General features: G+C 56.0%; 1 protein-coding gene across 11 annotated transcripts in view; it reads right to left on the reverse strand.

Moving 5' to 3' along the window:
* Nucleotides 1-421: 421 nt before the first annotated feature.
* The window catches only part of GDPD5 (glycerophosphodiester phosphodiesterase domain containing 5), a 91865-nt gene continuing 79222 nt past the window's right edge, over nt 422-13064 (reverse strand). For 6 of the 11 annotated variants that reach the window (XM_004051824.5, XM_055356825.2, XM_055356828.2 and 3 more), the window contains 8 exons: nt 10220-10302; nt 8942-9092; nt 8171-8389; nt 7454-7611; nt 6941-7088; nt 5655-5737; nt 2712-2824; nt 422-1437 (listed from right to left, as the gene is read on the reverse strand). In XM_004051824.5, coding sequence (XP_004051872.1) covers nt 1289-1437; nt 2712-2824; nt 5655-5737; nt 6941-7088; nt 7454-7611; nt 8171-8389; nt 8942-9092; nt 10220-10302 — 1104 coding nt within the window. In that variant the 3' untranslated portion in view covers nt 422-1288. Of the gene's footprint in view, nt 1441-2711; nt 2825-5117; nt 5133-5654; nt 5738-6940; nt 7089-7453; nt 7612-8170; nt 8390-8941; nt 9093-10219; nt 10303-13064 lie in introns of all 11 variants that reach the window. The other 5 variants (XM_031016300.2, XM_063693383.1, XM_055356823.2 and 2 more) reach the window with 3 other exon arrangements.

Consider the following 13064-nt stretch of genomic DNA (forward strand, 5'->3'; position numbering starts at 1 on the left):
CCAACATAGCCAGGAGGTTCAGAATGCCTTCGTGTGGCTGTGAGGGCACCTGCCAGTCCCACTCCCAGCCCTACACTGGACCCAGGAGCCCTCCCCCTCTGCGTGTCATTCCTAGCTTATGGGAGGCACACATATGCGCTGGGGCCAGAGTCTGGATGGGATTCTGGCTTGGCCTGTTCTAAGCTGTGTGGTTTTTGGAGGTCACTTTACCTCTCCAAGACTGTCTCCCCATCCACCATATGAGGATACCGGCTCCCAGCCACTGGCACCATGGCGGACCCAGGGAAGGGGAGGCACCATCCTGCCACTTTCCCATTCATTCCTGAGAATGGTTCCTCCTCAGATCATAGGGTCAGAACTGGAACCTAGACCCAGCGCACTTGTCCCCACCCTCCTGCTGGCAATTCAGAGACAACACACATCAAGATGGCAGCTTTAATCACATTGGCCAAGGCCCCTGGGTTCCCTCTGTGCAGGCCCACTTAGCAACACACCCACCCTGACCATGTCCAGAACACTTCTACCAGGTGGGCCCTGCCCTGTGGCCACTGATGTGGGAACCTGAGGTCACATCAGTCTTCGGACTCCTGGGTTAGGTGACCCTTCTGCCTTGAGGTCTGCTGGACACCTGGGCATGGGATCCAGTAGTCCTGAGCTCACTCTTTTGGCCATCTCCAGCTGCTCCTAGGGGACATGGCTCAGGCCCGCTCCTGGGGCAGGGGGTTGGCGGTGGCATGAGGTGGGTTGGGGAGGAGGACGTGTCTCCACATTGCAGCTGGCTTCCTCCTGGGCTGAACCTCCTTGTGCTTTGAGACTGACAGGAAGAGCAGAGTTGCTTCAGGTAGAGGCTCGGCCCAGGCCCTTGGGGCAGGATAACAGCAGAGAACTCAGGTGCCTCATGGCACAGACAGGAGGACAGACGGCACAGGTGAGCATCCGCACACTCCATTGCCACAGGGGGTATGGCATGGCCCATGACCCATCAAAGCTTCCAGGTCAGGATACAGGAGAGGGCCTCAGAAGAGGGGGACCAAGCCCTAGGCCCCATACTTCCCAGAAGGAGCCCCAGGCCTGCAGGGGCATCTGAAAGGATGGAGTCCTGGCCCAGCTGGGCCTCAGGGGGCAGGGAGTCCCCCTCAAGAGAGGCTGAGGCTGACAAGGGGCTGGAGCCCACAAGGAGGCTGTGGAGCCTGCTCCCAGAGCACTCCGAGTTCAGACACACTTTCACCAGCTCTCCTAGGCTCCCCAGCTTCTGTGTCAGGTACAGGTGGGACAGACATGTCTTCAGCTAACGCCCACTCCGCTCTATGAGGGTCTTGTTGCAGCTGCCACCCCCTCGGGGGCCCACAGGGGTGGCGGTGCTGTTGGCATATGTGTCATAACTGTTGTCTGAACATACGGAGAGCACATCGGAGACCTCTACACCATCGCTGATCTCTGCTGGGCCAGAGGGAGACAGAATGTGAATCGGGGAGGAGGCAGTCGTGAGGATGGGTGACAGATGGGGCGGGAAGGCTGCACCACCCAGCGGGGCACTTGGAGGCTGATGAAACCACTGAGCTCAGGTCGACATTGAGCCTGGCACTCAAGGCCCCTTTGGTGTCTGCTGAGCACTCTAGCTTCGCCTTCATCTGCTGTCCCCTGGGACTCTGCAGCCACAGAAAACCACCTGTGCCCGAGCTTGGCACCCATGTGTCCACTCTCCTCAGGGCTTTTGCATGTGTCAGCCCCTCTCTTAGGAATGACTGCCCTAAAAACACCTCCTTTTCCTACAGTCTGGCTCAAGTCTTCTCATCTGTCACTCAGCCTCCTGGGAGCCTCATCAGAGCCCTGGGCCGAGTTAGGGCCTCCTCATGGCAACTCCAGCCCCTGCTTCCTTCTGCCCTGGCCACATTCTGTATGGTTGCTGCCTGGGCCCCCAAAATACCTCAAGGACCAGGGTGGGTTCTGGGCATCTATGTCCCCAGGGCCTGGTAGAGTGCTGGACACAGAGCAGAGGCTCAAGAAAGCTCTGCTGAGTGGAGTTCGGCCATATAGAGGGACACTTCATTCTTGGTGCCCAGGCAAGCAGTGCTCCCTTGCCACCTCTGCGCACATGCCGTGCCCACCTGGAATGCCCTTCCTTCCCTCAGCTCACTCGGCCCTCATCTTGAAGCCATTACCAAAGCACCTCCTCTGCATCCTCCCCATCTCAGTGTATCAGGCGCCCAAAGCCTTCCTCACTGCCCAGGCAGCTCTGACCACGCCCTCCCCCACCCCGGCACTCCCATCGCAGGAACTCGACTTTCCCTGCCACTGTTTATATAAGTAGCTGCTGCTTCCATCAGACTGGGAATGTTGACAGGGACTGGCAAAGAGCAAGGGTGAGGCCAATATTGTAGGATCCAAGTACGAACCAGGCAAAGGTGGAAGGGCCTTCAAAACAGACTCCTCTCCCTACCCCACCCCTGCCCACCAACCATGGCACTGACACCAAGCCATGGTGGATGACAGGGTGGATGACTGTGTGTGTGGGGGTGTGTGTTTTCACACGTGTACTTATGCCTTTGTATGTGTGTGGGTATAATCCCGGTGGGTTTATGTACGTCTGTGCCCTTGTCCCTACCCATATGTGCCGCATGTGAATGTGTGTGCACACACATCTGTTTGCATGTGGGGGTGCAGAAAGCTGGGCCCAGGGCCTGCCTCCACCTGTCTGCAGGGCTGTGTACCTGAGAAAATAAGCTTCTCCTTCATGATGCTGACGTCCCGGCTGGTCCGGCGCACCGCAGCACTCAGCATGATCTGCTCAGGGTTGTAGCTCCGTATGCCACCCAGGCGCCACCTGCAGAGATGGCCCCGTGGGCATCAGGTCCCTCCTCAGCCCTCCCTTGGAGCAGAGACCCTGCCTACTTCCAGAGCCTCTCTAGATGTGGCCCAAGAGACCAGCAGGACTCTTGTCCCACTGTACAGTGGGGAAATAGGCCCAGAGAGGGCAGAGTTGGGGCTTGAATCAGAGCCTACTGACTCTTGGCCAGGGCTCCCTGGCCTCCCTCTTACCTCCAGAGCCGTCAGTCAGCAGCCCTGGCCCAGGACTAGGGTTGGTTAGTTCTGTCTCAGGTGTCCCCAGTAATGCACCTGGCTTTCTTTGAATGGGACAGATTTGGGAGCAGGAGGAGCTTAGTAGGCATGACTCTGTTGACCTAAGCTGGGGCACACACCAATCTCAGGGAGTCCCAGCTGATGTCTCTTACAGCTCCACCATCATGACCAGACTAAGTGAAGCCACTGGGGAGACCTCCTGAGAGAGAGGGAAGGAAAGCAGGGGGGTGGGGCCAGGTGGTGGGGGGCTTTGCCCAGAGCTGGTCTGCACAGGTTCCCAAGGCAAGGGGGTTAGAGTGACTTGGAGTGGGGCCACCTGCTGCTCTGTCCTGGCAGTCCTAATGTGGAGGGAGGTCAGAGCATGAATCCCTCTGATGGCTGAGACAGGTGCAAGGTGGGGGTGAAATTACTCAAGAGTGGGCTGGGAGGTGGAGCATGCACAGGGCATGAAGGGAGCAGGCACTAAGTGGAAAGGACTCAGGCTTCTGTGCCCAGCCCAGGCCACTGTCTTCCCTATTGTCATTCCTCTGAACTAGCCCCAGTCCCTGGCCTCTGAACTTAGACCTTTCCTGGGATCTAGGCGGAAGGATCACTGGACTCTCACCCCTGTCCCCACCAAGAGGAGTGGGTGATCAGCTTGGGAACAAGAACCCAGCTGCCTCAGGGACTGAACCCTGCTTGGGGGATGGAGAGAGCCAAGACTCCACAAGAAACCAACTGTGAGTTACTAGATGGGGTCAGCGCAGCAGAAGTGGACAGACAGATGGACAGGCGGATGGATGGATGAACAGAGCAGGCAGACAAGGGGAAAGCAGGAGGCGGGGGGTGGCACGGACACCCTGGCGAGGCTGGCTGCCCTATGAATCGTTGAGGGCAGTGAGCAAATCTCTCTCTGTTCATCGCTGTGCCCCAGTACCATCAGTGCCTGCCGTGTCCCGGGAGCCTGACCTGTACTTGTCGAGTGAATGAATGGAAGAATAAGGCCCGCAGGGAAATAGTATCCTCCCCCGGCCTTGTCCCCCAGGGTCCCTTCCTCCATCAGGCCTCTCCTGATCCCCAGGAGACAATGACACTGCCCTGGCTGTGTCTGAGCAGACCCAGCATGTCTGTGCCAGCCACTGAATCACCATGGGGTGGCCTCCCCAGCACACTGGGGCTCCATGTGAGAAGGCCCAACTCCTGCTGCAGACAGCATCAGCAACCAGTGTATGTGGATGTTGGTCAACTGGGCGGACAGAGGAATGACTCAAGGAATGTCCCATAGCCAGGGACAGCATCTCCTCCTAGAAGCTGGTTGGTGAAGCTGCCTGACCCAGGAGGGGCTAAGGCACTAGACGGAGGGAGATGTGGGTCCCTAAGCTCTAGGTCCCATCCTGGAAATTCATGTTGAAACCCAGAAGGACAGTGTCAGGCCAGGGTCTCTCGGCCAGGCATATCCAGAACAGGAAGCTCAGCCACTGTGGGGTCCTCTGAGGGGAATGAGGAAAAGGCTGTGTGTTGCGGGGTGCAAAGCAGGGATGGGTGTTAGAGATAGAATGTAAAGAAGAGAGAGAAAGAGATGGGAGAGGCAGAGAAAGGTAAACAAGAAGAGTGAACAGTGGGAGAGGCAGAGCCAGGGAGGGAGAAGATGGGAAGAGAGAGGCAGAAACTTGGTAGGGTCTACCCTGGGCAAGTGGTGAAGGCCCCTGTGAGTGCCAGAGGCAGGGGGATGGGGGTACCCAGGCAGGGTCCCCTCCCCCAGGGAGACACTTTGGTGCAGAGAAAGGCCAGGTCAGGAAGCTGTCAAGGAAACACTGGTCCCCACCTGCAGAAACGGCCGTGGGAACAGGGAGCAGAGGGACACACACGGCAGTGGGACGGGAGGAGCAGAAAAGAGGACTGCAGGGGTAAGGGAGGCTTCAGGCAAGGGCACTTGTCTGCGAGGTGACCCAGGCACAGGGCTTGGTGCACGGTGGATTTTTAGACAGAACTGGAGAAGGGGATGGCAAGAGGGAGAAAGAGGAACAGAAGGAGGAGGAAGACCACACCAGAATTACCTGATCAAGTGATAGCTGTGAGATGCCAGAGTGCAGCAGAGAGAGGGGGAGGGGGAGAGAGGAGGGACATGCGCCGATCAGAGCAGGATGGGACAGAGAGAGAACATCAGTCAAGAATAAAATCCCAGCCCCTTGGTTCCTGGCTGGGTGGGGGCCCCAGGCTGGCCCTAGACCCTCCCTGGGACCAACCACACCTCCCCACTGCGAGCACACCCCAGCTATCTTGCCGAGGGCTGGTGGGAACCCATGCCCTGGCTAACAGATGAGCAGGCCAGCCCGGTGAGGAGCTGAAATTCACCTAAGCCCACATAGCCACTCAAGGCAGAGCTTGGCTCTGGGATCCCAGCTGCATGTTCATTCCAGAAGTCACCCAGCCTCTGTCTGAGGGAGGATGGGGCCACCAGAGTCCTTCCTTCTTCCCTGGTCAGGCCTGCTCCTGGCTGAGGGCCCAGGGCTCAGGAGAGGGTTCACCTGGCTGGGGTGGGGGCTGGGCCTGCAGGGTAGGGACAGCCACGGAAGTGGTCAGATCCTACTCACTTCTGGAGCACGAAGATGCCCACGATGAGGGTGAAGGAGACCAGGTCGGCAGTGACCCACATGAGACAGTACTCGTCCGGGGGCTGTGGACAGACGGCCCGAGGCCAACTTCCAGTCATGGCCAGTCCAGACTGAGGCCCCAGACTGAGGGTCCGTGGACCAGAGGACCCCACATGGCCACTGGGGAAGGGCAAGGGAAGACCCTGAGAGGGTCTGGGGGCTGAAGATGACATTTTGCAGGTGTGGGCTCCAGGCGCTGTGGACCTGGGGGCCGGGGCGTGTGTGTGCACACGTGTGCACTCTCAGGGTAGGAGGGGACTGTATGGTGCTCAGGGCAGAGGGGGTGTGTGCTAGGCCTGCAGGGTCTGTGTGTCTAGGGTCCTCAAAGCAGGAGCCAGATACTGAAAGACAATGGCTTTGCCGCCCCCCGCTGCCGACTCTCATCCATCGGTCTCGCCCCTTTCCCCAGGCTGCCTTCCCTTCACCCTCCGCTCCCATAGAACCATCCACAGCTTAGGTCTGATTCATTGGCACTGCATTCTCAGCCATAAGGATACCCTCCACCTGCCTTCTGCATGCTCAGGGTGACAGTGGAGCCACCACCTATCTGCAGGTGCCCAGTCAACCAGCTAAAATATTGCTTTATTTGCTGTTCTCTGAGCAGATTTTAATTGTTTCCTATTCTTTTTTATTTTTATTTTTTGAGACAGGATCTCACTTTGTCACCCAGGCTGGAGTGATCACAGCTCACTGCAGCTTTGACCTGCTGGGCTCAAGCAATCCTCCCATTTCAGGCTACCGAGTAGCTAGGACTACAGGCATGTGCCACCATGGCCAGCAAATTAATTAATTATTATTATTATTTTTTTGTAGAGACAGGGTTGCCCAGGTTAGTCTTGTACCCCTGGGCTCCAGTGATCATCCTGCCTCTGCTTCCCAAAATGCTGGGATTATAGGCGTGAGCCCCGCGCCCGGTCAATGCTTCCTATTCCTGTCCTTGTTGTTACCCTCCAAAGCAAAGAAACCCAAGCAGCTCTTTACTTCTTTAGAGCCCTTAGTGATGCTTTTCTCCCTGTGGATGAGGCCCAGGGTCCTCCCAGCACCTTAGTGCAGATCCCAGATGCCATGAAACCCTCATGCCTCAAGCCTGCACTCCCACCATGGACTCCCCACCATGCTAGAGACCTCCCAGGGACAGCTCCAAGCACAGAGCTTGCCAAATGGTCAGGGCAGGCTATAGGCAGCTCCAGCACTGCCCCCCAGGGGCCCTCTGCCCCCCAACTCACCATGATCCAGAGGGGGGAAGGCACCTGGGACAGGGTGTGGGAGTTGTCAGAGGTGACGGATGGGACCCCCGCACACCACAGCAGGGAGAAGAGCCACGGCGCGTTGACTGTGTAGAGGTTCACACTCAGGTTCCAGGACGCGTAGTCCCTGTGGGGCAGGGGAGAGGCAGGTCAGCATGCGGACCCTGGCAGCTCCAGGCCCAGTGTGGGGGCTGATAAAGCACGTCCTGTTCACGACCTCACAGCCATGCCCGCGGGAAGGAACATCGGCTCCAGAGGGCCAAGCTCCGGGACAAGCCCGGGTCTGCCCGACACGCTCACCCTCTTGTCTTTGAACCATGTGTGCCTGATTCCTCTGTGTGCCCATCCTTCTGCCCGACAGTGTGTGTGTGTGTGTGTGTGTGTGTGTGTGTGTGTGTGTGTGTGTGTGTGTGTGTTGGGGGGTGGTGGTGGCAGGACTGGGAGAGACTCAGTCCCACCCTCTCCTGGAGGAGCCCGGGGCAGGGCAGGCACCTGAGCTCCTGGCGGGACACCTGAGTGTAGCGCAGGTTCAGCCGCTGGATGTGGCCTCTCCGCAGGCTGGCGACTGCCTCCTTGGAGCCTGATGTCTGTTGGAAGCCGGGAGCCACCTTCCGCACCAGGGGCCTCTGCCTGCTAGGCAGCCACATGACCTGCAGGCAGAAGAGAGGCAGCCTCAGACTTCTCTTCTGCACGATGGGTAAGAGTACCTCCTCCTCCTAGAGCACCTGTGGGGTTAAGAGACAGGACCTGGCAGGCGGTGAAAGCTTAGATGAAGTCATTAGCAGGGCAGGACTCAGTCCCAGCCAAGGCTGCAAAGCGCACTGGCAGCAACTCAGGAAACTTCGCTTCTGGCCTGCTGTCAGTATGGGAGGGAAAACCCAAACAGCCACTACTCTGCACATGGCCACTAGCACCTAGTGTGTCGTCCTAAACTGATGTCAGATTTCTCTGGTCCCAGATTATTACACCACACGACAGGGCAACACTTCACTGAAATAACTTGACGGCCTGGACCTTTATACATTTTAAAGTGTTTTCTTGTTCCCCTCTTGTCCCATGATGACCCTGCCAGGGAAGTGAGGAGTGTGTGATCCCCATTTTACAAATGGGAAAGCTGAAGTCCGGAGTGCAACAGGGGAAGGCTATGCAGCAGCAGGGCTCTAGCCAGGCCAGGGCTCCCGGGGGCAGAGCTGCGTTGCAGGGCCTCACCTGGTGCTGGGGGAAGCCGGAGTGCAGCACGGCCTCCAGAGTCACGTTGATAAAACTGCTGCGGTAGGGGTGCTCCCGGGGCGGGTCACGCAGGTTGAGCAGCAGTGTGGCATTGCCCTTGGCCAGCTCCAGGAGCTCTGCCAGGCTGCAGATGGACTGGTTCTGGGCCTCTCTGTGGTCGGAGGGTGACAGGGAGCTGGCTGTCCAGAAGGGGTCAGTCTGGCAGGGACAGGGACACACACATGGCTGCATCATCAGCCCTTTGGGGGCCCCCACATACCCTTCTGGCAACCAAGCGTGGAGACCCCTGGGCTGCCAGAGTCTGCTGGGGTCAGGCAGATTGATGACTGTGGCCATGTGGAGGCTGTAGGAGGCCCCAGCCCTAACCTTTCTACCCCACACCCTGCTTACCAGGAGGACGGAGGACGGCTTGCTTGGAATCGCTCCCAGACCCACAGCATTTCTCCTTCTAGAGCATTTCAGATCAGAGAGCCAACCCCTCTCTAGAGTTTTACAGAGTTAAGAATTCTATTCACTGCTCTCATCCCTGTCAACCTTTTCTAGTGAGGGAAATGGACCCAGAACAAGCAGTGACAACCACGAGTCTGGCAGCAGTGGCAGGAGCCTAGGAGGCCACTAAGCAGCTTGGGTGGAGGTCAGGAAAGCTCTGAGTGGGGGTCTCGAAGCTGATGGCCACCCTTGTACCTCTCACTCCTTACAGTCCCTGCTGGTGTTTTCCATGCCTAAGATTGGGATCAGGTGCAGCCAGACCTTCAGGAACCACTCGCCAGCGTTGAGTCTCTGCAGGGTGGTCCAGTTGAGCATGGAGGCAGGCCTGCGGGCCAGCTCTGGGAACTCCTCCTCCACGTTGGTGGTGCGCCGCAGGGTGGTGTCATGCATGAGGAAGGGCACGCCGTCCAGGCTGCAGGGAGGGTGGGGCCACCGAGTCAGTGACCCCCCAGATCCTTTACCTGCCCACCAATGATCGTCACCCCACACAGTCCTCCCCACCCAGCACAGGATCCTGGCTGGCTCTGCCCCTCTCTGGGCCTCAGTCTCCCCATCTGCACGGGGAAGACAGTGGGCTGGTGGGTGACCCTGAAAGGCCAATGCCTTCTGGCTCTCTGTGAGGGTCAGATGGGGGTGGGGACTGCCAAAGAGGGAGGGCTGGGAAAAATCTGGACCTACTCTCTTAGCAACCTTGGAAGGTAGGTGCTGCCTCATTTGATAACGGAGAAACTGAGGCTGAGAGAGGGAAGTATCTAGCTCAAGGTCCACAGCCTGTGAGTGGTGGAACCCAGTTTGGAACCAAATCCCTGTGATGCTATGATGAGAACAGTGCAAATGTAGACCTCTTTGGCAAATTCCACCCAACCCCAATCCTTGTCTACTCTACCAGGGTTGCAAATAGCTCATATGGTGCCTTAGTGTGAAACAGTAAAAGGTACCTGTGCCCTCTGTTCCTCAAGGCATTTTACCACCGTCTGCTAGAAAGTTGTGATAAACACACAATTCTATGTCTATACTGGGAACAATGTCCTCATATATGTGATGCCCTTGTTCAGTACGCAACCTGTACAACTATATATGACAGTTCTGCCCTTCTTCCCTTCTCAGATAACCTCTGTTATGAGATTAGTATGGATTCTTCCTGCCATTTATACTAATATCTACTTATATATGTACATGGAGAAAGTGTATATGTCACTTTTTTGTGGTATTTTAAAATGTAACTGGAGTCACAGTGAATGTATCACTCTGCAACTTGCTTTATTTCCCTCATGAGAGTGTTGTAGCTCTATCGTCTATTTTTCCCTTCAAGTGGCTCTGTGGCAGTGCTCCTGCTTGCGCCAAGAGCATTTGTTCTTTCCTCTATTTTACATCCTGGAGTCTGCAGGAACAGGGTGCCTGCCCTGCTGTGGATAATCTAAGTCTTCCTCCTCCCATCTCAGAGGCTCTGAGACCAGAGGTTCCCCCAGCAGAGACCCAGGTGGATGCCGAAGCGTGTGGGAGGGGTTAGAGGAACTATCTCCCCTCCGCTACACCTACCTGATGGTAATGTCAGCCTGGAGCCCGTACAGCTTCTGCTCGAGGGCCTTCCGGAAGGACATGAGCGTGTGCTCTGGAGCCAGCTGGGGAAGAAGGGGTGGTGAAGGGAGAGTCAAGATTCAGCTGATGTACCCTCCCCAGCCAATGGAAAGTCTTCCATGTTGGGAGGCTGGGCTAGGCCTGGTTCTAATTCTGGCTCCTCCACAGAGTAGCTGTGTGACCCTGGGCACCCACTCAGCTTCTCTGAAGTTCAGCTTCCTCATCTATTAAATCATGCCTACCTCACTGGTTTTACTAGGGGCGGGGGAGGCAGGGCTGGTTAGTGTTGATGCATATAAATGCCTGACATGTAGCTAGCACTTGACACATGGTAGCTATGGTCATTATGTTATCATTGCTCTATGCCAGGCACTGAGCTAGACACTGGGGCTGGAGGGCTTTTTTACAGTCCTCTGTGGCTCTCTGGCAGTCTTGGGCTGGGGCTGAATGTGAAACTCAGGTTACACCCTTGGTTATACCAAGGGTTATACCCTGAGACAAGTCCAGGGGGAGACCTGGAAGAAGAGAGGGTAGATGGGATGGCAGAGTTTCAGTGGGGGACCAGTTTCCTCATCTATATAAACATGACAGCACTATTTCCCTCCCTGGACTGTTACGTGAATTAAAAGCCTCTAGCACACTGCTTGATATACACAGTAAGTGCTTAATAAATAGCAACTGTTTTCCCCTTACATGATCCTGGTTCTAGCATTTTTTTAAGAGACAAGGTCTTGCTGTCACCCAGGCTGTAGTGCAGTGACACAATCACAGCTCACAACAGCCTCAAACTCCTGGGCTCAAGCAATCTTCCCACTTCAACTTCCCAAATAGCTGGGACTACAGGTGCATGCCACCACACCCAGCTCTGGTTCTAGCCTTGACTCTGCCATTAACTATTGTCCTGACTTTGGCTATATTTCTCTGTGGGTCACAGTTTCCCCATGTGCCCCTTAGAGATGTGTACTCATGAGGGTCTTTATGCTTAGGACAGTTGGGGTTCAAGCCTCCCTAGTTGGGTCTCATCTGAGGACTGTCATACCCGTTGCTGCCACTGGGGGTCAGCACCAAACCAAGGATTGGGCTAAGACCAGGTCCATGAGGGATGGTCGGAGGGAAGGAGGGAGGGAGGACACCCCCGACCCCCCTGCCGTGCTCTGTCAGTGAAGGGATGAGGTGGGAAGGATTCCCATGACTGATCTCATTCACTCCCACTGAAGACAATCCTGTTCTCACCTTCTCTCCCTCTGGCCACGACGTTCCCCAGCCACTCCCCTCTTTTGTGACACAGCCTAGCACTGGGGAGCCAGGGAGTGGTGAGGGCTTTGGAATGGACTGAAAAGGTGCAATTTCACTTCCCAGACACAGAGCTGGGGCCTCAGTTTCTTTAGCTATAAAATGGGCTAACATTATCAACCTCACAGGTGAGATAACAAAAGTCACAGACCCTAGCCCAGGACCTGGCACACAGCAGGGTCTCAGTAATGAGTTTCTTTCTTCTCCTGTCCCTGGCATACAGCACTCTTGGAGGACATGTTACCTGTCTCCCAGTCCAGTGGGTTGTGTGAGGCACTCCCAGGGGAAGCAGGACTACAAAGGCATGGAGAGAGAGGCAAAGACTCAGTGGAATCCCACCCAACTCTAAATATCCTGTGGCCAGGCCTTCCATCAGTGGCCACTTGACAGGGGCCCATGCTCCCTGCTGCATGGGCTGGGGCTGCAGAAGGCAGAAGCTTGGAAGGGGTTGCGAAGACCCTCAGGGCAGAGGAAGTGTTTGGGAAGGGGAAAGTCTTTTTTGGAAGCTTTTAGACACAGTTAAGTTCTCTCTGGGTTAGGTGCTGGCCTCCTGGAGAAAGAGATATGGAAACCTGGCCCTCCCTGGCCAGACTCAGGACTCCAGGAAGGCCCCAGAAGCATACACGTTGCTGGGGTGAATTCTTAGTCCCCGTCTCAGAGCTCGCACCTGCCTCAGGCCAGTCCAAGTGGGGTTCTGTTGTCAGGAGGGTGTGCATAGGGGGGTGGTGGTTATTCAGGTGGGTGGGACACTATGGTTAAGAGACCCGGATTTATAAAACAGCAACTCAAAGTACTATTAAAAAAGAGTCCTAGCTTCAGAGTTAGTGCAATCAAATATTAAAGTACATGTACACACATGCACAGAGGGACAGGCCACATCTGCATAGGAACAACACATCCAGGGACACACAGACAGTCTCCAAGACAGAGATGTGCACTTGGGCTCACCACACACAGACATGTGGACCCAGAGTCAGAGCCCACCAAGGCAATGCACAGGGACACACAGAGGGGACCCTTGCCAGCCCCTCAAAAACTACCACCAGGGCATGATCAGTCAGATGCAGAATGTGAAAAATCCCACACGACAAATGACTCCATTTCTCAGGACAAATAAACAGCCTAAGGGAAAAAAGGGAGGGGGAATTTTTTTTTTTGAGATGGAATTTCACTCCTGTTGCCCAGGCTGGAGTGCAATGGCACAATCTCGGCTCACTGCAACCTCCGCCTCCCAGATTCAAGCAATTCTCCTGTCTCAGCCTCCCGAGTAGCTGGGATTACAGGCATGTACCATCACATCCGGCTAATGTTGTATTTTTAGTAGAGATGGGGTTTCTCCATGTTGGTCAGGCTGGTCTCGAACTCCTGACCTCAGGTGATCTGCCTGCCTAGGCCTCCCAAAGTGCTGGGATTACAGGCATGAGCCACTGAGCCCAGCCGGGGGATGGTTACAAACCAAAAGGCACTCAGGAGACACGCCAACCAGATGCGTGCTGTAGACCACATTTGGATC

Source organism: Gorilla gorilla, chromosome 9, assembly GCF_029281585.2.
Source record: "Gorilla gorilla gorilla isolate KB3781 chromosome 9, NHGRI_mGorGor1-v2.1_pri, whole genome shotgun sequence".
Taxonomy (NCBI): Eukaryota; Metazoa; Chordata; class Mammalia; order Primates; family Hominidae; genus Gorilla; species Gorilla gorilla.